Raw genomic sequence first — 26,420 nt, forward strand, 5'->3', positions numbered from 1 at the left:
CCTCTGAGACAAGACTGTTACATGTGAATGGGGACCTAGGGAGTCATCTCTTTATAGGACCTCTGAGAAAAGACTGTTACATGTGAATGGGGACCTAGGGAGTCATCTCTTTATAGGACCTCTGCTAGCAGCTATTATCAGCTATTATATTGACTAAATACTTAATTGGAGGAATGGGTTCACAAAGGAGTATGGGCTATTAATTTAGCCATACTAAAATCCATTTCTACCATATATGGGCAGCATTGTATTTAAATTGTCTTTCTTTTAGATATTAGTAAAGACACCAGTCTATTGTTTGCTAAATTTGGGAACACACCACCTTTCCCATTTTGGTAAAATATATACCCTATTACCTTCGATATAGGGAGTTAGATACAATTCGAATTATTGAAGATTACTTCTTTTTTCTGGGTGAACAAGAGGGAAAATGAATAGGACAACAATTTTCACCTCTTAGGATTAATATCCAGTAATTCTAACTCAATAGGGTATAGGGTGTATAGTGAGTTCATTATGTCATTTTTTATACCCGGGGTTAATATTTTAACAATATATTAATAAAAGTTACATTTTATGCCTTTTTTTGGAGAACACAGTTCGTGAATTGGTCGATTCAAGTGGAAGTTTTATGATTTAAATCCAGGCAATTATTATGGCCGATAATTACATTTTTGGATGACTTTTCAGAATAAGCTACCATACCAATGAATTAACATTTTTCTGATTTGTACTGATGGGGGCAATATCCATGAGACAGATGTCTATAGATGGGTTCCTCTCTTCCATTTGTAGATGTTATAGGCTTCTTAGAAACCCGTGCATCTATCTATAGAGAGTTACGTTCCAAAAAGTGGTGCTAAAGTAAGTTTTCCTTTTTCAATGAAGGAAAACTTATTTGCAGATTTGTTTCCTTACTATTGAATTATGACAAGTTTTGTTTTAAAGTTGCTGACCATTTAAGCATAAAGCAAATCTTTTTCTGATATGACAACTGTGTACATGCGTTGTCATGAGCACGTATGTAATATAGTGTTAGTACTTACCAGTTATACTGCATAGTAACCGTAGTGTAGGTGTATCACCACCATACCCATTTAGCATGGCTTCACTAGAGGCTTTTGGAACTGGAATAGTCATTGTTATAGGCTTATGAAATTTCCTTCTTCTTGGTTCCAATGTTACAATAGGACTAAATGTCGCTTTGTTGCCCAGTATTTTCCTCACAAGTTCTGCATGCATTGGCTGGGCCTTTAATTTTAACAAAAAAAGAAAAAATATAGTCTCACTAGTTCTACAGGCAATACCTTTTCATTTACACGATTCTAACAAATTGTATGAAACATGACCAACAATTCTTATTGGGCTGTGGAAATTCTGTACTATAAATCTACATTATCACCAATATGACTAATCTGATGTAACTGAAGTCACACTGTCCACTTGCTAATCATGTCTTCTGGGCATCATTGACATCTCCCTTATGATGTAAGGGAATGAAGGGTCTGCGAAGGTAATGCCAACGATGCCCAGGAGGCGTGATTAGCAATCGGACAGCATGACTAGGCTGACGTCGCTCCCCACCCAACACGGTTGCTTATGATAATTTCCATATGACTTACTATGCCTTCAAACATTTTTATACTTTAATCTTGCTGTAACAGAAATATTACAGAGGAGAACCAACGGAACGGTCATTACAGGATCTGGGCCACTTTATGATGGGAAAACCATTTCACGGGTTCCCTTTAAAGTATTTCCTTTCCAGAAGGAAAAATTGTGCAGAATTGTGTTTGATATCTTAACTTTAAGCTGATATATATATATATATATATATATATATATATATATATATATATATATAATCAACAGGTACAATTGTTTAAAAGAAACAATAAGTAACGCACTCAACCTCCATGACCTGTATGCAGGCTCACCACACAGGACTCCATTGTTGAACAAAAAGTATGTTAAAGCACGTTTAAAGTTTGTGCAAGAACATTTAGACAAGCCTGTGAAATACTGGGAAAATATTTTGTCAGATGAGACCCAAATATTACTGCCATAATATACACCATGTTTGGAGGCCAAAAGGCACTGACTGTCACCCTAAAAACACTATGCCAGCAGTGAAGTTTGAAGGTTGGAATATCATGGTGTGGGGTTGTTTTTCAGCATATGGCACCTGCAAACTTCATGTAATGGCAAATGTACTGAGATATTCTTGATAAAAATCCGCTGCTAACTACCAGGATGATACAGGTTTAATGATGATGGACAATTCAGAAAGACAATGATCCCAAACACACAGCTAAGGAAATTCTCAATTGCTTACAGAGAAAGAAAAATAGCTGCTGACCTGAATCCAATAGAAAATCTATGGAAGGAACAAATTAGTTCATAGAAGGAGCTCAGCAAACCTTCAAGATTTCAAAAGTGTGAAACAATGGGCCTATGTGGATTGGATGGGTTGTTTCCAACATTTGGTGAGAATTTCATGTCAATTGCACCTTTAGAAATATATTTACTTACAAAATTGGTGACGTGTTCAATACTTATGTCACCAGGTGCGTGCGTTTCATATATATATATATATATACACTCACCGGCCACTTTATTAGGTACACCATGCTAGTAACGGGTTGGACCCCCTTTTGCCTTCAGAACTGCCTCAATTCTTCGTGGCATAGATTCAACAAGGTGCTGGAAGCATTCCTCAGAGATTTTGGTCCATATTGACATGATGGCATCACACAGTTGCCGCAGATTTGTCAGCTGCACATCCATGATGCGAATCTCCCGTTCCACCACATCCCAAAGATGCTCTATTGGATTGGGATCTGGTGACTGTGGAGGCCATTGGAGTACAGTGAACTCATTGTCATGTTCAAGAAACCAGTCTGAGATGATTCCAGCTTTATGACATGGCGCATTATCCTGCTGAAAGTAGCCATCAGATGTTGGGTACATTGTGGTCATAAAGGGATGGACATGGTCAGCAACAATACTCAGGTAGGCTTTGGCGTTGCAACGATGCTCAATTGGTACCAAGGGGCCCAAAGAGTGCCAAGAAAATATTCCCCACACCATGACACCACCACCACCAGCCTGAACCGTTGATACAAGGCAGGATGGATCCATGCTTTCATGTTGTTGACACCAAATTCTGACCCTACCATCCGAATGTCGCAGCAGAAATCGAGACTCATCAGACCAGGCAACGTTTTTCCAATCTTCAATTGTCCAATTTCGATGAGCTTGTGCAAATTGTAGCCTCAGTTTCCTGTTCTTAGCTGAAAGGAGTGGCACCCGATGTGGTCTTCTGCTGCTGTAGCCCATCTGCCTCAAAGTTCGACGTACTGTGCGTTCAGAGATGCTCTTCTGGCTACCTTGGTTGTAACGGGTGGCTATTTGAGTCACTGTTGCCTTTCTATCAGCTCGAACCAGTCTGGCCATTCTCCTCTGACCTCTGGCATCAACAACGCATTTCCGCCCACAGAACTGCCGCTCACTGGATGTTTTTTCTTTTTCGGACCATTCTCTGTAAACCCTAGAGATGGTTGTGCGTGAAAATCCCAGTAGATCAGCAGTTTCTGAAATACTCAGACCAGCCCTTCTGGCACCAACAACCATGCCACGTTCAAAGGCACTCAAATCACCTTTCTTCCCCATACTGATGCTCGGTTTGAACTGCAGGAGATTGTCTTGACCATGTCTACATGCCTAAATGCACTGAGCTGCTGCCATGTGATTGGCTGATTAGAAATTAAGTGTTAACCAGCAGTTGGACAGGTGTACCTAATAAAGTGGCCGGTGAGTGTATATATATGTATATATATATATATATATATATATATATATATATATATATATATATATATGAAACTGGATGAGGGTGATACATTCATATTACTGTATATATCCAAGACAACAATAGAGATCAAAAACAGAGATTAGAAAAGGAGATGCTATTTCCAAAGTCTCACAGTAGTACCGTTGTATGCATATAAAATTCCTTTATTTCACAGACTTGGACTTACACTGACAAGCAAAAGGGTAACAATGTTTTGTACTATTCACTTTCATGCTCCATATCTCACTATCCATTACAACTTCAAAAGTGAGACTACCATCATTTTATAGACAATTTACTAATCCACACATAAATTTGCCTTATTGTCTATATTATTATTGTCTATAAAAATGATTGTGGTCTCACATTTGAAGCTGTAGCAGATGGTGAGATATGGAGTCTGAAAGTCAAAAGTTCAGAACATTATTACCCCTTTGCTCATCAGTTTATGTACAGCATCAGTATAATCATGTAAGTTTGTTAATAAAACACAGTATAGTATTTCATAGACTATAATGTCTCTTGGAAAGACCTTTAAATTCATACCTGAAGCCCAACACGAATTCTCTTAGTAAGTGCACCTTCTGGGAAGACAGCTTGGACCTGAGGGACTACAGTACTGCTGAGAATTCCTCCCTCGGGTCCAATCAGGTTATTGTCCTGTTTCACACGAGAAACCACTGCAAAATACTGGGGGAAGTCTCGAGTGATAATACGGCAGATGCGTTTTCTCTCCAGTTCTTCAGGTGGGTCAAGAACTAAAAAAAAAAATGAGAAAAAGAAAAAATATGAAATCAAACAATACCAATAAGAGAGTGGACGGAATTTATTAATCTATTTTCTGCTATAATCTTTGTTCTGTCGGGGTAGGGACAAATTTATTATACCTCATGCTAGTTATCTACTACAATCTACCCAGATTTCTGACTAAAACAGATTTAGGGCTAGTTCACACAGGGTTCCGCATGTACACATTCCGTTGCTGCTTTCCGCTCCGGATTAGGCCCAAATGAAAGGGCCTAGTCCGGAGGGAGGTGTCGTGAGGCAGACGCCGGGTCTGAATCAGCTGTCGAATCCGCCTGAAGAGAAAGGGCAGCTCGCTTCTTTATTCCGCGAGCGGGAACAAATTGCTTGCGGAAAAAGGAAATGACCGGCTCCCATTGATTTCAATGGGAGGTGGTTTTTAGAGCAGGATTTTGACTTGGATTCTGCGTCAAAATCCTGACCATTTTGCCCCGTGTGAACTAGTCCTGGTGGAGTGTGCCTGAGTTATTAAGAGGCCAGAGGCCAGGCTAGGTCATGAGCTTTGCTAAGACTGGCAAAAGCTCAGTCTCAATAAACCCCCTCTAAAGTTAACAGTCTCAATAAAACCCCTTTAATCCTGCATATTGGCAAACTTCCTTTTTGCAGTTAACTATCAGGGACACTGGTAATAAAAGAACCTGGCATTTATTTGCACTGAGCATTTTCAAGCTTGTTTTGGAAGTTTGTTTTGTCCTTTTCAGTATTTTTATGGCAATAATAGAACATTTAGCAGTGCTGTTTTTGCCATAACATAACATAATTAAATTGAGAAATATCTGTATTATTTAGAATTCCATTACTTTAAAGGATGACAATCATAGCAGCAGATGCTGCGTATCTCATATGAACATGAACAATACCTTCATCCATCCCATTTAGTATCTCATTGAGTTCATCCTCTGTGAATTCACAAAAGTGTTCTTTCCAGTTGTCCCCAGTCTCACTACGTAGTATGACAAGCTCTCGCTCTTTTCCACGCAGTGCCGCAAAGTGGGGAATCTCCACAATCACTGGCCTGAGTAGCAACACATCATAATGAAAGATCAGCGGAAAAAATGGCTTACTGCTGAGACAAAGAAACCTGGGATTTTTAGTTAGCAAGCACACACACACACAACACAGGGTGAAAGCAACAAATTCATTGCATTGGGAGCTGGAAATATTAAAGTCATAGCTGAGGCTGACGCATACCATGTAAATAATGATTGTCAGCCAGTTAGGAATTTCTTTTTTTTTTTCTGTAAATCAAATTTGGTGGTTGATATCTTTTGGGGACATGGCTAAGCAATTGCCAATGAACATGCTGTGTCTAAATGTATGATCCAGGTTCCTCTGACTCCAAGTAAATCACTACAAAGGGGGAATGGGGGATCACATGCTCAACCAAAAGAATGAACACCACTAAACAATAATACACAGAGGAGAGAAAAAGCACATACAATACCACTAAAAACCATAAACACACAAAGAGGAAAATGCTTCATCAGACCACAGTCACTAATGATCAAATCAAAGTACACCAACAAAATCACTGACAGAAAGTAAATAATACTGAAGAACAACGGGGACGAGGCCGGCATCCATCAACTTGATCTTAAGTCTATCCTACCCAAGGAATTTGGTCCCAGGAGGTCCCAGTTGAAGGATTCGGCTGACCAAGCTTTCTCCCTCATTTAGAGGGGGAGGAGCCGTAGGAAGGTGAAGTTTACTGAGTACATCCAAAGCAGCAGTGGGAGAAAGAACATAGGTAAGAGGAATTTCAGCTTATCTTAGAGGTGAAAAGGGAATTTAGGGAAAAAGTATTCTGTATAGCGTTACATGCCAGACAGTTTAAGAAAACAACTTTTCACTTGGGCGTAGGTATTACTTTAAATCCATGTTTCATTTTATTGAATGTTTTAGGGGTTCAGGTAAATGTGAAAAAGCTTTTCTACAACAGTTAGATAAGAATCTAAATTCTTTACAATTTGATGTATGCATTAGAAATTATATACTACTGTCTAATAAAAAACGTTCTGTTATTTATAGAGGTTTCAATATAATATAACCCTTATTTAGTTAGCTTCAGAGGCATAAGTTAAAACTCCTGGCCCCAATGCAAAATTTGTAACATGACCCCCAACCTACCATGTGCCATATATGACACTTGCGTGTTCTCTAACGTGGCAGAGGAGCATCCTAAGGCACTAGGTGCGGGTGCAACTCAGCAGCCCATATAGCTAAGCCCATGGTAACTGTAATACATAGCTTATGTGGTAAGATCTAAACGAGTTGCTCCCAGGCCCTGGTGCCTGAGGGGGTCAATAAAATATAATATATAACTATATATATATATATATATATATATATATATATATATATATATATATATACACACACTCACCGGCCACTTTATTAGGTACACCTGTCCAACTGCTCGTTAACACTTAATTTCTAATCAGCCAATCACATGGCGGCAACTCATTGCATTTAGGCATGTAGACATGGTCAAGACAATCTCCTGCAGTTCAAACCGAGCATCAGTATGGGGAAGAAAGGTGATTTGAGTGCCTTTGAACGTGGCATGGTTGTTGGTGCCAGAAGGGCTGGTCTGAGTATTTCAGAAACTGCTGATCTACTGGGATTTTCACGCACAACCATCTCTAGGGTTTACAGAGAATGGTCCGAAAAAGAAAAAACATCCAGTGAGCGGCAGTTCTGTGGGCGGAAATGCGTTGTTGATGCCAGAGGTCAGAGGAGAATGGCCAGACTGGTTCAAGCTGATAGAAAGGCAACAGTGACTCAAATAGCCACCCGTTACAACCAAGGTAGCCAGAAGAGCATCTCTGAACGCACAGTACGTCGAACTTTGAGGCAGATGGGCTACAGCAGCAGAAGACCACACCGGTTGCTACTCCTTTCAGCTAAGAACAGGAAACTGAGGCTACAATTTGCACAAGCTCATCGAAATTGGACAATTGAAGATTGGAAAAACGTTGCCTGGTCTGATGAGTCTCGATTTCTGCTGCGACATTCGGATGGTAGGGTCAGAATTTGGCGTCAACAACATGAAAGCATGGATCCATCCTGCCTTGTATCAACGGTTCAGGCTGGTGGTGGTGGTGTCATGGTGTGGGGAATATTTTCTTGGCACTCTTTGGGCCCCTTGGTACCAATTGAGCATCTTTGCAACGCCAAAGCCTACCTGAGTATTGTTGCTGACCATGTCCATCCCTTTATGACCACAATGTACCCAACATCTGATGGCTACTTTCAGCAGGATAATGCGCCATGTCATAAAGCTGGAATCATCTCAGACTGGAGTACAGTGAACTCATTGTCATGTTCAAGAAACCAGTCTGAGATGATTCCAGCTTTATGATATGGCGCATTATCCTGCTGAAAGTAGCCATCAGATGTTGGGTACATTGTGGTCATAAAGGGATGGACATGGTCAGCAACAATACTCAGGTAGGCTTTGGCGTTGCAAAGATGCTCAATTGGTACCAAGGGGCCCAAAGAGTGCCAAGAAAATATTCCCCACACCATGACACCACCACCACCAGCCTGAACCGTTGATACAAGGCAGGATGGATCCATGCTTTCATGTTGTTGACGCCAAATTCTGACCCTACCATCCGAATGTCGCAGCAGAAATCGAGACTCATCAGACCAGGCAACGTTTTTCCAATCTTCAATTGTCCAATTTCGATGAGCTTGTGCAAATTGTAGCCTCAGTTTCCTGTTCTTAGCTGAAAGGAGTGGCAACCGGTGTGGTCTTCTGCTGCTGTAGCCCATCTGCCTCAAAGTTCGACGTACTGTGCGTTCAGAGATGCTCTTCTGGCTACCTTGATTGTAACGGGTGGCTATTTGAGTCACTGTTGCCTTTCTATCAGCTCGAACCAGTCTGGCCATTCTCCTCTGACCTCTGGCATCAACAACGCATTTCCGCCCACAGAACTGCCGCTCACTGGATGTTTTTTCTTTTTCGGACCATTCTCTGTAAACCCTAGAGATGGTTGTGCGTGAAAATCCCAGTAGATCAGCAGTTTCTGAAATACTCAGACCAGCCCTTCTGGCACCAACAACCATGCCACGTTCAAAGGCACTCAAATCACCTTTCTTCCCCATACTGATGCTCGGTTTGAACTGCAGGAGATTGTCTTGACCATGTCTACATGCCTAAATGCACTGAGTTGCCGCCATGTGATTGGCTGATTAGAAATTAAGTGTTAACGAGCAGTTGGACAGGTGTACCTAATAAAGTGGCCGGTGAGTGTGTATATATATATATATATATATATATATATATATATATATATATATATATATATAGTCATGGAAAATTATAGTTATTAGGGGTCAGCCCCTACAATGGCACATGGTAATTCATATTGTATCATGGCAGGGGTCCTCAAACTGCGGACCGAGGGCCACATGCGGCCCGCCAAGCACTTCTGTCTGGCCCCGCTGACGACGCCGGCAGGCGTGCATTTATAATGAAGCTCCTGGGGAGCTCGGGCCAGGCCATGGAGCGCACTTCATTTTACCTATTGGAGGGCACCGCTCCCGATGTCTGTGCGACCTGCTCTGCCTCCAGCCCACTGTTTAAAAAGTTTGAGGACCCCTGTATTATGGACATACTTTTCACTAGGAGCAATGCTTCTAGAGTAAAATACCTCAGTAATACTGAATTCTATAGAGCATGCAAAACTATTTTCTCCTGGGTTCTTTAATAATAACAAAAAAACAACTCCATCAGAGGTGAACAGAGTTGTGGCCCTATTAGAGGGTCTAATATTGAGGCCAATAATTGGCAACAAGCGCACCACGCAACGCTCATTATCAATAAATTCCCTGTCTAATAGCGGTGCCGATCAGCTGATCACCAAACACTTGCTAGTTTGCTGATCACATCTTATAATGCAGCACACTCCCATGTGTAAACAGGGCAGTGCTGCCGATAATCCATGCAGCCAAATGGCAAGGAACGATTGCAGCAGAAATAGTTCCTCCCCCATTAAATTTGCATCGGCTGCATAATAAGGTCAAATGGTTGCCAATGGACACATTTCTCATTGATCGGCATTTGACAGCAGGAGTCAAGTGCTACTTTATGGTTTTATACAATTCTGAATTTTAAAGGAGTTGTAATAGGGTCATGTTCATAAACCTATGAGAAGCTCATTTTTATGAACCTATTAATGTGAATTATATGTTTATTCCAGTTTTATCAAAGCTTGGATGCATGTAATCATGACGTGTAGCATATAGTCCATAAAATCAGGGTGTTTAAAGCAGTCTCATATAGAAAAATAGTCCACATCTGTGTTCGGATTTCCATTTGGGGGGTCTGCTTGGGGATCCCCCGTATGGAAACCTAATCCGCTTAAAAAAGTGGTTATTTGCGGAAACCTGCAGACCCCATAGACCATAATGGGGACTGCCGGGTTGCCGCTTGGTTTCCACCACAAGACGGGTGAAAAATGCACTTTTCTCTCCGCATTTTTCTTGCAGAAAAGGGAATGGAATCCCCAAACAGAGTTCCAGTGCTAGTGTGAACTCATCCTTAATGACAATTATATTGGTGCACAGGTAGATGCTCCTGCCCTGCTTCTCATTTAGTTCCAGAGATAAGGCAGCTAGATAAATCTAACAAATGCAGGTGTATTGCATAATATTACTTACCCAAGGAATTGGGCTCCAGAAGGGCCAACTTCAATAAGCCGACTGGAAAGACCTTCTCCTTCGACCATGGGAGGCATAGTCGCCAATCGATGACGCTTAACCAAGCGGCAAGTCACTCTTGTAGGGGCTGTGCATTTCCGAGGAGGAATTATAATTCTAAGTCCATTATGTCTGCAACCTCTCATGGCACCTCCACGTGCATCCACCATGAAGCTAACTAAGAAACTAAATGGGAAAAAAATAAATATGAAAAACTATTACAACATTATTCAGGTTAAATTTAATTTATTTAAATTTACATTTAGATACAAAATACTGTAAGTACATCACTAATGCATTGGCTTTACCCTTGGGTCACTGTGTAATATGCAAGAGGCTTGTATCCACTTCAGAGCTTTGGTAGGCTAAGACAATTTTTCCAACATGATAGACTACATTACTTTGGTACACTTTAACTAAATGTTGTTTGCATAATATACTTTATAAGCTAAGGGGAAAAGCTGTTCAATTCCTTGGAGCCTATTTGTAAAAATAGCTGTATGTGGTTATACAAACCGTGCCAAATGATTACTGAAGAAAATGCAAACTGTAGGACAAAACAGTCACATACACACATGTGCAAGACAAAATAGATTCCACATGCTTCAGATCCAAAAATCAGAATAAACAAGTCAATACAAACAGTTATATAAAACATAAAGCAACTTCATATAGTTCTGTGCCGGACAAGGAACAGCATGCACCGATAATGAATGTGAATGGTGCAAGAGGTTTAAACATGCACATACATACACATATACATTGAAACCTCTTTAAGACGACAAGTCAATATTACATCAAGGAAAGGTCTTCTAAAGTAGGTGGTCTGAAACAATATGGCCAATATATTTACTTTATTGTAGAGTGAGAAATCTATCACTGAAAATCTGGTCTGGATAAGATACTGGTCTGTTCAAAGAATTGGTCTTTTGGAGAGGTTTCACTGCGTGTGTGTGAAGATACATATATATATATGTGTGAAGATATATATATATATATATATATATATATATATATATATATATATGCATATATATATTATAAATATATATATCTACATAGTTGAACTCATACGTTTACAAAAACCTTTGTTAAACATTCACTAAAACAAATTTTTTTACAACTTTTCGGAATTCCAGAAGGTTATTCCTAGTTTCCTCTCCTGGGTCAGTTAGGTTCAATAATACAATTTGATATGTCAGAATAATAGTAAAGGCAATGGGGCAGATTTACTGACGTTTCGTACGGCAGTCAAAATAAGGGGCCCGTGTGCCAGCATAAAATTCTATGCAACAGAGGAGGCAGAATTCCTGTACAATTTACATCAGAAAACCGCCCTGGCGAATCCTTCTTTCTGCTCACAGTTGCCAATAAAGATAAGACCTTGCGCCAGAAAAATAGTGTAGATTAGGTAATAAATTTCTCTTTTATTTCCTCTATCACATGCCCAGTGGTTCAGAATTTTATATACATGCATTCAGTACTCCAGGCCTTGATGAAGCAATAGGGCAAAAATGGGGTGAGCGTGTGGCAAGGTAAGTATGGTGTTCCTATATTTATTCTTGGGTATATCCTTGTCCTTATGGGGTGACGGGTAGACTATAATGTTATGTGCTATGTTCTATATTGATGTTTCTCTTCTGCTATTTGGTCCTTCCCTTCCCTGCCCTACCCATATCCTGACTATTATGTTGTGATTGTTCACCATCCCTCCTTGTCACTATCATGGTATAGTTTGCACCACTTATTAAATATTGTGTTGTTATTGTGGTGTACTAATAAAATGAAATTCTTTTATTTATTTCTTTTAGTGGTCATGGTATTTTTTATTTTTTTTTGTCCATGTATTTTGTCCATGTATTAATTCATGTATTCATGTATTATTGTGTTTATTGGCCCAATATATTATTTGTCTAAAGCGGATACAACGCTTCAGCATATTTACTGCCTACCAGTGCTGTAAATTTTGCAGTGGCCGTGTTTGGTATATCAGGTCTGTCCCATAATTGATGACTTCACTGGCCTCTGAAGTGGAAACAGTGCTCACCCATATGCTACAGATGGTGGGGGTGTCCCATATTTAAGCCCTGGTAAACTCTTTTAAGGCAGGGGCTGAATTACTAGACACACTTGTTTAGACTGATAATGGAAGGTTTATATACTGAAGGGACACCAGCAAAATGCAGACTTGATGCTTGGTTCATGCTAGTGACCTACTCATGCAAGACTGGTGATGTTACATGTTGCTTTTGTGCAAATAAAAAAAAATACAGTGACCAGTAAACTGCATCATATGTATGTTCTAAAAGGCAAGAAATGGGGACTATGTAGTATTAATGGCATAGTCTCTGCTCGGGTATGTGTCATGCAATGCATATTATTGGTATAATATGGAATAATATCCCCATGTCGCATGATGATGAATCTCATGTGTTTTCACTGAATAACAACACAAGAAGTTGTCAGTTTTGCTATTCAGGACAGTCAGGATGCTTCAGGCTTTAATACCAAAACGTTTGTTAGGCTGAATCCCCAGTACGTGCAAAGTGGATGGGATTCAGGCTAATCCCATGCACATATTGCAGTAAAATACGTAGACGTCTTCGAAAATTAAAGCACGTCAATTATACCTGCCAAAATGCTGGCGTTTTCCATGTAGGTATAATAGGGCCAGAAAGTGTGCAGAGGAAAACTCATGCGAAAATGCAATGAAAGACGCTATGGAAAAAAAAACGTGATGTGTTTCCTCCGCGGTTTTCTGCTGCTTTTAACTTTGAGGGGCCTTAGCCTTAAAGGGATTCTGTCCCAGAGCCCAGCATATTAACTGACTTGCAGATAAATAGGTTAGGCTGCATTCACACGGAGTAACGCCAGGCGTTTTTTGTGTGTATTTTGTGTGTATTTTTACAGCCGTAAAAAGCAGTCTCCATTGAGTTCTATAGTAAAATACGCCTGTATTTTTACGTCCGTAATTTTACGTCTGTAAAATTACGGACGTAAAATTACGGACGTAAAAAAACGCCAGCATTTTACTATAGAACTCAATGGAGACTGCTTTTTACGGCTGTAAAAATACACACAAAATACACACAAAAAACGCCTGGCGTTACTCCGTGTGAATGCAGCCTTAGGGTCAGATGAATAAAATAGTGTTTTACCCTTATGAATCATTGAGTCAAATGCTGAAATATTGCAGTGTCAGTCAATAAGAAAATGAGCTCTCTGAAGCAATGAAGGTGCTATCAATGTTCCAAAGAGGTAAAGGGCAATGCCTTTGTTGCTCCAAAAAGGTCATCTTCATATTGACAAAAACGGCAATATCTCAGCAATGGATGCAACAAATCAGAAGGGGGAAAGACTATTTGATTCAGGTGAGACTAATATATCTATTGGTGTTGGTATGCTGGGTTCTGGTGAAAACTACTCATGGTCTGATCCCCTATTCCTCACACAGCATATTCATCCAGTAAAAATTCCGTTTCATAGTCTTACTTGCACTGTAAATGTTGATCCTGGATTTAACTTCCTCAACTGTACCTATTACTTATGATTTAGATTACACTTGTATTTTAGTCTGTATATTAAGTGCCCCTAAGATAGTTAAACTCTTATTTAGCAGCAGAGGTAGTCATAAGATACCAAATATTCAGGAAACAAACTGACTACACCAACTGGTAGATTGTAAACATAATAAAGAATCCAGCTAGTATTGAATTACTGAATTCAATACTGAATACTTATTGAATTATAGATTCACCATATACCCTATTCTTATGGGTTATATTGACTACACAGGGCTCTGCTTGAATTATTTACAAATGAGTGATAAAGAAACAGATACTACTGTCATACTTGTCTCCTAAAATAGATGTGATCAAGTCTATAGAAACAGTGACCTACCCTTCCTCTAAATGTAGAGAATCTAATCTGTATTAGACAGCCGGATCATTGGCCAGCCTAAGTGCCAATCAATGAGAAACACACTGAATAGCACATGTGTGCATTGGCCTTATTACATAGACCGATGAAAACTGAATGAGGAGGAACAATCTCTGTATGGATTATTGGCAGCAGTGCCCTGACTACACAGGGTGATGTGCTGCCCACTACATAGGGTGATGTGCTGCCCACTACACAGTGTGATGTGCTGTCCACTATACAGGGTGAGGTGCTGCCCACTACACAGGGTGATGTGTTGCCCACTATATAGGGTGATGTGCTGCCCACTACACAGGGTGATGTGCTGCCCACTATACAGGGTGATGTGCTGCCCACTACACAGGGTGATGTGCTGCCCACTACACGCGGTGATGTGCTGCCCACTATATAGGGTGATGTGCTGCCCACTACACAGGGTGATGTGCTGCTGACTACACAGGGTGATGTGCTGCCCACTATATAGGGTGATGTGCTGCCCACTACACAGGGTGATGTGCTGCCCAGTATACAGGGTGATGTGCTGCCCACTACACAGGGTGATGTGCTGCCCACTACACAGGGTGATGTGCTGCCCAGTATACAGTGTGATGTGCTGCCCACTACACAGGGTGATGTGCTGCCCACTATACAGGGTGATGTGCTGTCCACTACACAGGGTGATGTGCTGCCCACTATACAGGGTGATGTGCTGCCCACTACATAGGGTGATGTGCTGCCCACTACACAGTGTGATGTGCTGTCCACTATACAGGGTGATGTGCTGCCCACTACACAGGGTGATGTGCTGCCCACTATATAGGGTGATGTGCTGCCCACTACACAGGGTGAGGTGCTGCCCACTATATAGGGTGATGTGCTGCCCACTACACAGGGTGAGGTGCTGCCCACTACACAGGGTGATGTGTTGCCCACTATATAGGGTGATGTGCTGCCCACTACACAGGGTGATGTGCTGCCCACTATACAGGGTGATGTGCTGCCCACTACACAGGGTGATGTGCTGCCCACTACACAGGGTGATGTGCTGCCCACTATACAGGGTGATGTGCTGCCCACTACACAGGGTGATGTGCTGCCCACTATATAGGGTGATGTGCTGCCCACTACACAGGGTGATGTGCTGCCCACTATACAGGGTGATGTGCTGCCCACTACATAGGGTGATGTGCTGCCCACTACACAGTATGATGTGCTGTCCACTATACAGGGTGAGGTGCTGCCCACTACACAGGGTGATGTGCTGCCCACTACACAGGGTGATGTGTTGCCCACTATATAGGGTGATGTGCTGCCCACTACACAGGGTGATGTGCTGCCCACTACACAGGGTGATGTGCTGCCCACTATACAGGGTGATGTGCTGCCCACTACACAGGGTGATGTGCTGCCCACTACACAGGGTGATGTGCTGCCCACTATACAGGGTGATGTGCTGCCCACTACACAGGGTGATGTGCTGCCCACTATATAGGGTGATGTGCTGCCCACTACACAGGGTGATGTGCTGCCCACTATACAGGGTGATGTGCTGCCCACTACATAGGGTGATGTGCTGCCCACTACACAGTATGATGTGCTGTCCACTATACAGGGTGAGGTGCTGCCCACTACACAGGGTGATGTGCTGCCCACTATACACGGTGATGTGCTGCCCACTACACAGGGTGATGTGCTGCCCACTACACGCGGTGATGTGCTGCCCACTACACAGGGTGATGTGCTGCTGACTACACAGGGTGATGTGCTGCTGACTACACAGGGTGATGTGCTGCCCACTATATAGGGTGATGTGCTGCCCACTACACAGGGTGATGTGCTGCCCACTATATAGGGTGATGTGCTGCCCACTACACGCGGTGATGTGCTGCCCACTACACAGGGTGATGTGCTGCCCACTACACAGGGTGATGTGCTGCTGACTACACAGGGTGATGTGCTGCCCACTACACAGGGTGATGTGCTGCCCACTACACAGGGTGATGTGCTGCCCACTACACAGGGTGATGTGCTGCCCACTACACAGGGTGATGTGCTGCCCACTACACACAGTGATGTGCTGCCCACTATACAGGGTGATGTGCTGCTGACTACACAGGGTGATGTGCTGCCCACTACACACAGTGATGTGCTGCCCACTATACAGGGTGATGTGCTGCCCACTACACACAGTGATGTGCTGCCCACTATACAGGGTGATGTGCTGCCCACTATATAGGGTGATGTGCTGCCCACTACACAGGGTGATGTGCTGCCCAGTATACAGGGTGATGTGCTGCCCACTATATAGGGTGATGTGCTTCCCACTACACAGGGTGATGTGCTGCTGACTACACAGGGTGATGTGCTGCTGACTACACAGGGTGATGTGCTGCCCACTATATAGGGTGATGTGCTGCCCACTACACAGGGTGATGTGCTGCCCACTACACAGGGTGATGTGCTGCCCACTATATAGGGAGATGTGCTGCCCACTACACAGGGTGATGTGCTGCCCAGTATACAGGGTGATGTGCTGCCCACTACACAGGGTGATGTGCTGCCCACTACACAGGGTGATGTGCTGCCAACTACACGCGGTGCTGTGCTGCCCACTATACAGGGTGATGTGCTTCCCACTACACAGGGTGATGTGCTGCTGACTACACAGGGTGATGTGCTGCTGACTACACAGGGTTATGTGCTGCCCACTACACGCGGTGATGTGCTGCCCACTATATAGGGTGATGTGCTTCCCACTACACAGGGTGATGTGCTGCTGACTACACAGGGTGATGTGCTTCCCACTACACAGGGTGATGTGCTGCCCACTACACAGGGTGATGTGCTGCTGACTACACAGGGTGATGTGCTGCCCACTATATAGGGTGATGTGCTGCCCACTACACAGGGTGATGTGCTGCCCACTATATAGGGTGATGTGCTGCCCACTACACAGGGTGATGTGCTGCCCAGTATACAGGGTGATGTGCTGCCCACTACACAGGGTGATGTGCTGCCCACTACACAGGGTGATGTGCTGCCCACTACACGCGGTGCTGTGCTGCCCACTATACAGGGTGATGTGCTTCCCACTACACAGGGTGATGTGCTGCTGACTACACAGGGTGATGTGCTGCTGACTACACAGGGTGATGTGCTGCCCACTATATAGGGTGATGTGCTGCCCACTACACAGGGTGATGTGCTGCCCAGTATACAGGGTGATGTGCTGCCCACTACACAGGGTGATGTGCTGCCCACTACACGCGGTGCTGTGCTGCCCACTATACAGGGTGATGTGCTGCCCACTACACAGGGTGATGTGCTGCCCACTACACAGAGTAATGCGCTGCCAATTACACAGGGTGATGTGCTGCCGACTACACAGGGTGATGTGCTGCCCACTATACAGGGTGATGTGCTGCCCACTACACAGAGTAATGTGCTGCCAATTACACAGGGTGATGTGCTGCCGACTACACAGGGTGATGTGCTGCCCACTACTCAGGGTGATCTGCTGCCCCCTACACAGGGTGAGGTGCTGCTCACTACACAGGGTAATCTGCTGCCCACTACACAGGGTGATTACAAAGGGCAATGTCCTGCCAATAATCTACACCATTCGCTTAATAGTTAGCTATTAACTATTAAGCGAATAGGACAGGGCTATTATCAGCAACAAACGTTCATAGGAGTGCTTGTTGCCGATACCAGTCCTGGATATCAGGCTATAATAGCGCCCTAACAAATTCTACTGTACCTTCAGTTACTATTACTGACTGCATTTTTAGGAACTTTTATTTTGAATGTTTTTAGAAGTAAGACATCCTGTGTGTGTAAGACATGCTTTTGTGTCAATGCTAGGCCATTCCTTAGATGTGAAAACACCAAAGCATCCGGATGTGATTTACTGGCATACAATGTGGAAACAATGCAATCACATATTGAACACAAAGGATCACCTGCTGTGGTCTCGGTCAAGACAAGGAGATAAGCGGCTGCAACAGAACAGATTAGTCACCATGAGAAATAAAGAAGAGACAGAAAAAGAGACAGAGGTAATAAATGAAGCAGAGGTTTATGGAGGAGTAGTATATCAATTATCCCCTCACTTACAGAAAACAAATGCATTTTGGGCTTATTGCTGAAATCCAAATGCCAAGAGGCAACCGTAATCGCCAACATCGAAGCAAAACCACTCTAAGCATATAAAGCCTTTGTAAAATATCTAGTCTAATCTCAAAAATAAGAAACCACTATGATTACACCATTTTGAACAGGTCTAATAATTTGCATATACGGTATGTTATTTGGCTTGAACAGTGTACTTATCTGGTGCCTGCTCCATTCTACTGATACCTGCATCTTCACTTAATATTAGCATTGCAGACAAAAGCCAATATGAATGGTGCAAGTCACACCAGCTTATAACTTGGTTGTTCAGTAGGGAAAACTCATTTCAAAAAAAGCCACAAGCCTTTGTTGTCAACCTCACAAGGTATGATATCTAACTCATTTCTAGTCTATTGTGCAAATTGCAGGATGGCTATGAGGGGACACTTTACTTGGGGTCACTATATATGACTACAGGCCAAGAAAGACCAACAATGTGTGTCGATATGTTAACCGTTACCCTAATTATATATGTCATAATTGACTAGCAGAGTTTAGAGTAAGACCGCCATATCAATACATTATACAGATATACACGAAACACTAGCCTGTGAAATTAATGTTCAGTGTTACATTTTAGTCTGTTGAAGTAACATAACTGAATAATAGCTATAAATTCTTCCATAAGAAACTGATGATGAAAGATTCTCAGCTAACTCGCCTCTATTACCGTAGTAACAGGTATACTGTGCAAATCTACCATTCCAGCAAATCACAGGAAAATCAGCTTTAACGGCCCCATTTATGCTATCAGAATAATACCCTGAAAGGCGTAACATGATAAACAGCAGCATGATCCATAAGTTCTGGATAAGTAGCTCCACATCTACGGCGAGATTTATCATGAGGGGGATTTATAAAGATGGTTTTCCTGCCATCTGCATTGTTATAATTTGTGCCAAATTTATCAAATGTCATACAATATTCTAAATATTTGGCAGAGCTTTAAGTCTAACACTTCTATCCTGAGATGATACTCCAGTTTCTACACCACCCGCCTACTGGATAAATCTGGAGTACATCTGTTTTACAGGTAACCAGGTTCACTTTTCAAAAGCGCAGTGAGCAGAGTAAAAATGTAAAATAGAGGAAAATGTGTTCAAAAATTTCCAACAACGAAGTTGCGGTGTGCAGAGCTTGATACATTCCCCCCCCCCCCAGTATGATTTATACTGAAGCACATGACACTACCATAGCATAGCTGTACTGTAATTGTGAAAATGTCATTCTGGTTGTCTCATGTTTCTTTTGACATAAGCATTTTCTTTTTTTTGCGTAGGCCTTAGAAACAAAATGCTTAGACATATTTTCTGTAGTTAGCATTTGCTTCTTTACTCACCCAGAATGGATAGGGCTGGAGGAGAGCGCCACATTGTCCAGGTTGTCATTCCCCCAGCTCAGACGATATGAGTTTTGTTCTGTTTTTGTCAAATATGAGACCTAAATAGTGAAACAGAAGTAAACTGAATATATATAGATAGATAAATCAAAGATTAATGTATTAATGATCACCTGACACAGGAAAGAGAGATCTGTGGTCCATAGACTGTATGACAGGAGGAGACCAAATAATATTTCAGCTAATTAAATGGATCTGGATGTTTTTAATTAAGTAAATAATGCTGATGACACAATCGCAGGCCCTGACTGGAGACGCTCCCTTTACTCTCTGCAATCTTATGTCATCCGATCTTCCATCACTCTTAGGGCTCGTTCACACGGGGCAAGAGGGGTCGGATTTTGGCGCGGAATCCACCTCAAAATCCGTCCCCTCACAACAGAGGTCTATGTAGACCGCTAGAGGTTTTTTTTTCGCTAGTGGTTTGTTCCTGCTCGCGGAAAAAAGAAGCGAGCTGCCCTTTCTTCACACTTTTTCCACGGATGTCTGCCTTGTGACACCTCCCTCCCGACTAGGCCCATTCATTTGGGCCTAATCCGGAGCGGAAAGCCGCAACGGGATACCGGTGCACTGCACCAGCATCCCTTTGCGGCAGCCGAGACGGAATGTGCACACCCAGAACCCCAATGTGAACTAGCCCTTATACTGATGTCTACCAGTGTGTCTACTGTTATATCTGTTACCACTTGCAGACTGGTATCTTAGACATTTTTTGTACTAATACTAACCCTTTAAAGACACAGGCTAAATTGGGCGTTAAGATTCCAGCAATTTTTTTTTGCTTTTCACCTCCGCATTTTATAAAACATAACTTTTTTTTATGTTTCATAGCCATATGAACTTATATGGTGATTTTTTACAGCAATGCGGTGTATCTTTAGGTATCACAATTTTGGGGCGCATATATGTATAAATGTTTTGGGCGGCTATGTGAGCAGGAAGGGGTTAACAAACATTAAAAAAAAATTAAAAAGTGGCATTTTTTTGGCATACATTTTTAACCATATGAAACTCACCAAGTTACAGAATGACACTGCTTTTAAAAAATAGAATCATTCATCAACTCACAATGGCTGTACAGGTTACTCATGGTTATCAAATTCAGAGCCATCGGTTTAATGTGTGCTAGGACTCAGATCAGGGCATTGATGGGGGTGTCAGGTCTTATTCAGATTTAACATTTTTTTGATTAAGGAACCCCTTTAAGTCCACATTTGGATCTGTGGTTAACAGTGAAACAAGGACTCGCACTATTGTCTCCCTGATAACACTATGGCAAAGGCTGCATATCAATGCATGCTGAGATTCTGACCCTACTGACTTTATAATGAAGCAATATTCATTAGAAAGTGTGTGGCTCCATAATGCATGATGTCTACAGCACCCTGTTCTATACACAGCTGTAATAAGATACCCTATTACCAGCATTAGGGTACCCTATGTACCTGTATATAAGGAGTGAATTCTAGTGAAGAACAGCTATGTACAGTAAACATGGTACCCGATAGAGCCTTGTATAGCAGTACACAGAGTTCATTTATCTCCACAGTATGGAACTGCACAGAACTATGTGCACCACCATTCATCCTCTACGTCATGACACCCTTATTGTTCATAGAGGCACTTGGACTAGTTTCTCTGAGAATTTGGTACATGAGACGTGTCAGATGTGGTCTTTGTAGACTTGGGTAAAATAAAGAAACACAGAATCACATACCTGGTCATGGGGTATGATGACAGAGTCTTCTATGATGGCGCTGCCCCGAGGATAAGAGTGATGGCTCATACTGTGGGACCTGTCTGAACTGAAGGATCGCAGGCTGGTCGGTTGACACATACAAATCATCAGGAATGTGAGGGTGAGATGGAAAAGGTGAATGGAAAAATCAGCAATTAGCGCCTGTGCAGCTTCCAGGGGAAAAGTGAATTTTTGCAGGACCACATTTTAATATATGTTTAATTCTTGAATCAAATATAAAATATCTGAGAGAATCCATCTAATGCTTGGTTCACACAAGCTTCTTTCTTTACAACATTTTATTATTAGCTGACTGTCCATAAAGGAATCCTTTCCCAGATCCCTGCCATTACCATGGTTGCATTAGTTGGCCTCAGTCACAATGCATGTTACACAGAACTCATTAAAAGGATCAGGATGGGTGCTTAGGAGCTCCCAAAAATAGTTGTCATAGAAATTGTTATGTAAATGCCATTTTACTAATCTACTCAATAGTGAAAAAAAGAAATAAATTCTATTTCTAAAACAAATAAAACTTTAAATAAATTAACCTGTAACTGGTGATAACTACATATCCCCTGGAAGATACTGCTTTTGTGGATTTACTTGCAAGCTACATGACACAGACAAAATAAAAGCAAAGCACATACAGTACAGCTTTGCACAAAAGCATTTGATCTGACAAGAGGAGACACACACACAGATCAACAACAATAAATAGCCTTACCCCTAAAAAACGCAAACAGGAATCTTGTTTGGCTGTTATGAACAATAGGCACTGTGTGTGCAACTGCATGGTGTCTTCTACATGCCACTACATGCAGGGGCAGACATAAAGATTGTGTAGCTGGTTCAGGGGCCCAGGGTTAGCTGGAAAGCAGCAGCTCTCAACTGGGCACAACAGAAGAGGATATTAACACAATCTATAACTTACTACAGGAGGGGCAGAGCTTGGTGCCAAGTTGGGAGCAGGGCTTAGTGAACAGATCGGGATGGGACTTAAAGAAGACCTTTTACCCCTCTGTCACCAGAGGTATTATATACTGCTAGAAAACGGTCAGCTTTGTCAGTATGCAGAGTGCACAAATATCTCTCCACTGTAAAGCGGGCCTTATAGACTAGTGTCATCGCTGGGCTGTGTGAAACACCCCTCCTGACAGTACTCTTCAATAACCTTGTACTGTCCAGGTGGGCAATGATGCTGAGCAGAAAGGCCCACCCTTCTGACAGTGAAGGGATAACGGCACCAATATCTCTGGCGCCCAGACGTGTACTGGCAAAGCTGACAGTGTGTTTAAAAGGGTTCTATTATTTAAAAAAAAACAGTTTTAAACTATATATTCCTACATGCAAACAGTTTAAAACTATTTTTTTAATGATAGAATCCCTTTAATTTAGCACACTGTCAGCTTTCTAGTAGTATATAATACCGCCGGTGCCAGAGAACGTGAAAGGTCCTCTTTGACCAACAAGGGTTAGGGTGTTCTTGCGACCCTTTCTGCTGAGAAGGAGAACAGGTGAATGTATTACAGTGTGAGCAAAATGTGTAGGCGGAACCAACAGTGTGACAGTGTGAGCGAAGGATGTACAGTATGTGCTGAGTGATTGTATAGTATATAAGTAGCTACATGACATGTGCAATATGGATCAGACATCAAATATTTGGGTAGGCTGTATGTGGAATGTGTCATATGTGTAAGTGTTGTGCATATATCTTGCAACTAATGTGTCAGTGACATGACAGTATGAATTATGTGTCCAATATGAAATATATTGTATATCTGAGTAGATTTTGTTGTTGTTGAAAAGTGGGGCCCAGACAAACTTCTTGCGCAGGGGCCCTTTGCGGTGAGTGACCGTCCCTGATTGCATGGTAACCCCCATAATAAGGTATGTGATAGAACATGCCACAATTCATTTTCTAACGGAATTTGTGTAAAAATAGAAATAAGTAATGCAAATAATATTGCAAGAAATGAATATACATAAATCATTATGTAGTAGAGCATGGGCCTATAGCTGCCAAGGCCATTATATCAAATATATGTACTTAGATACGTATTATAGTAAATTTACACCATCTAAAAGCTTACTTTAGTAACAGCATAACAAAGCTGAAGCCAGGATTCACGGCAAGCCCAATGAACTTATGTTAATATACAGCAAACATAGAGAAATGTGATGGGTGAGTGAGGCGATGATGGATGAGTATCTGTGGTGGAGGGTTAGTACATGAAGAACATAGTGGTACTGTACCATGCAATGCCATACCTACCTAGGCATGGTGCTGTTGGCAGCATCCACACATATGAGAGGGAAGAAAAAAATAATGAAAGGAAATTGTTACAAGGTAACAGGCAATCTTTGTATTAGTTAGAAATAAAGGCTATATACTGTAGTCAGTACAGGAGCCATAGGTGTAGTTAGTCATGTAGCATTTACAGTATATATGGAAATGATGTTTAACTGATGTTAGTAATAATGTCAGCTTTTACAGAGTGTATATTTTACATATTTTATTCTATATCTTTTGTTACGTATATGTACCATATCTCGTGTCCAGAAGATTACACCATGTAGCAATAATGGAGTCTCCCCATTTCACATTCAAGTGACCTCCATTCATTGACAGTTAGGGAAAGTGGTCATCTGTGAACCTCTATCATTGGCATATTTGTGACATTGCTTATAATGATACAGAATACAATACAGCTCTTGAACATTCTTTATGCTTCGCTGCCTCACCATTTTATAGACTTCTGGTTCGTAAATTGAAACAACATTCTTTACATGGAAATAATAAAATCTCCATACTGTTCTTGTGCTTCTCACACGGCTGCATGGCTTGGTGTGTAAGTGCATCTGAGTTTTCTCTTCTACGGTGACTGTATGGCTAAGGCCTTAAGCACATGGTGCACATGGATATACAGCTAAACCCACAGCATAGGTGCACCTTATGAGAACCAGAGGTACATATAAATCCATTAAGGCCTACAGAATTTTATGGGCATGATTATGTGCAAAAGCTTTAAAGGGAGTCTGTCATCAGAACTCACCATATCAAATTCGCCCCGCAGTTAGTTAGGGTGGTACTATTCCGTTATCGGGCCAGCAGCAGCGCATTTCAGCACCAGCTTTCGGGACAGCAGTTCAGTTCAGCAGCGGGAATTACAATGACATCCGAGGACTGCTGGCCCGATGCTTGTGCCCAGTAGCCAGTACATCAATGACCCCCCCTCCATCTCCTCCTCCTTCCAGTGCTGCCCCCCAGCTCTCCTTACATCTACCCCGTACCCTCTCCCCGCCACATGACTAAGCCGATGCTGGCCCGATGATAGAGGCCGTGCTTGTGTGTAGTAGGCAGTACATCGATCGATGCCCTCATCCTCCTCTTCCTTCCAGTGCTGCCCCCCAGCTCTTCTTACATCTGCCCCGTACCCTCTCCCTGTAATAGGCCTCACCGTAAATCTTGAGCAATGAATGCTACTAGATAGCCGCCGGACGCTGCAGAAAGTTTGTCCCTCCGGCTCGCTGTAGCTCACCGTTCCTATAGTCGGCGTGTTTCTTGTCAGGGCCTGGATTGAGCCCCGGTGTCTTTCCTTTCGGTCTCGGTACTAGCGCTGAGGTGAGGCCTAGTCGTGTGGCGGGGAGAGGGTACGGGGAAGATGTAAGGAGAGCTGGGGGGCAGCACTGGCAGGAGGAGAAGGATGGGGGAGGGGGGTCATCGATGTACTGGTTACTGGGCACAAGCATCGGGCCAGCAGTCCTCGGATGTCATTGTAATTCCCGCTGCTGAACTGCTGTCCCGAAAGCTGCTGCTGAACTGCGCTGCTGCTGGCCCGATAACGGAATAGTACCGTTAGGGTAGATTTACCTGAATCAAGTTAAGTTTGCCCCTTGTGAATTGGTGCATCATTTCCTGAAATATCTCTGTTTTGGTTAATATTAGAGATGAGCGAACACTGTTCAGATCAGCCGATCCGAACAGCACGCACCCATAGAAATGAATGGAAGCACCTGTGACGCCGGCCAGCTGCCGGCAAAGTCAGCGTCACAGGTACTTCCGTTCATTTCTATGGGTGCGTGCTGTTCGGATCGGCTGATCCGAACAGTGTTCGCTCATCTCTAGTTAATATGCAAATGAGCTCTCTATGCAATTAAAGCTAGGTTGTGCTGGGCTCTCTGTCATTCAGGTCTGCCCGTCCACTAAAACGGCAGTTACCTACATTTAGCGTCATCATAGGCTATAATGGAGTCCACCGGGTATCTTTCAGGTTTGTGCCATTTTTATACTCTAACCAGTGGAGAGAAAGTCCTCCATGCAGGACTTTTCTCTCAGATGATTTTCAGCGGATTCTGCATCAGAGACTTCGGCGCAGATGTGAACCTAGCCTAAGGCATTGCAACTTATCTTTTTGGAGCCACGGCAACACCCTTTTTGCTCTAGACATAATAACAAAAATAGCAATATCTCATCTATGAAGGAACCAACTCACAATTTCAATACACTGTTTGATTCAGGTGACCCTAACAAAGTGAGGTTGGGTTAATCAATATAGAGTACCCCTTTACAGTAGGTTGTAATACCAGGCACAACCCATGGACAAGAGTGGCACTACTTTGGCAGACTTAGACACTCTCTGAGTTCACCATATATCTAATTTGCATGAATTTTACAAGGTATGTTCACTGTGCCAGTAAGTGCCCCCTACAACAGCACTTAGGCTATTTAGAAGTAATTTTGGTGGTGGCAGACTCTCTCTGGAGCCACAAGGTTGGAGCCACTTGAGCTGTAATTGTAGCTGGTTAGTCACTAACAAACTGTGACC

The 26,420-nt window shown here is 42.5% G+C and overlaps 1 protein-coding gene across 5 annotated transcripts in view; it reads right to left on the bottom strand.

Moving 5' to 3' along the window:
- The window catches only part of ANK2 (ankyrin 2), a 188,433-nt gene that overhangs the window by 48,862 nt on the left and 113,151 nt on the right, over positions 1-26,420 (bottom strand). For all 5 annotated transcript variants that reach the window (XM_075286364.1, XM_075286356.1, XM_075286347.1 and 2 more), the window contains exons 25-33: positions 23,867-23,878; positions 21,571-21,673; positions 19,794-19,894; positions 18,244-18,279; positions 10,325-10,549; positions 6,267-6,365; positions 5,518-5,672; positions 4,400-4,611; positions 1,047-1,251 (exon numbers count right to left, since the gene is read on the bottom strand). In XM_075286364.1, the coding sequence (XP_075142465.1) occupies positions 1,047-1,251; positions 4,400-4,611; positions 5,518-5,672; positions 6,267-6,365; positions 10,325-10,549; positions 18,244-18,279; positions 19,794-19,894; positions 21,571-21,673; positions 23,867-23,878 (1,148 nt within the window). The remainder of the gene's footprint in view (positions 1-1,046; positions 1,252-4,399; positions 4,612-5,517; positions 5,673-6,266; positions 6,366-10,324; positions 10,550-18,243; positions 18,280-19,793; positions 19,895-21,570; positions 21,674-23,866; positions 23,879-26,420) is intronic.

Source organism: Leptodactylus fuscus, chromosome 1 (assembly GCF_031893055.1).
Source record: "Leptodactylus fuscus isolate aLepFus1 chromosome 1, aLepFus1.hap2, whole genome shotgun sequence".
Classification (NCBI taxonomy): domain Eukaryota; kingdom Metazoa; phylum Chordata; class Amphibia; order Anura; family Leptodactylidae; genus Leptodactylus; species Leptodactylus fuscus.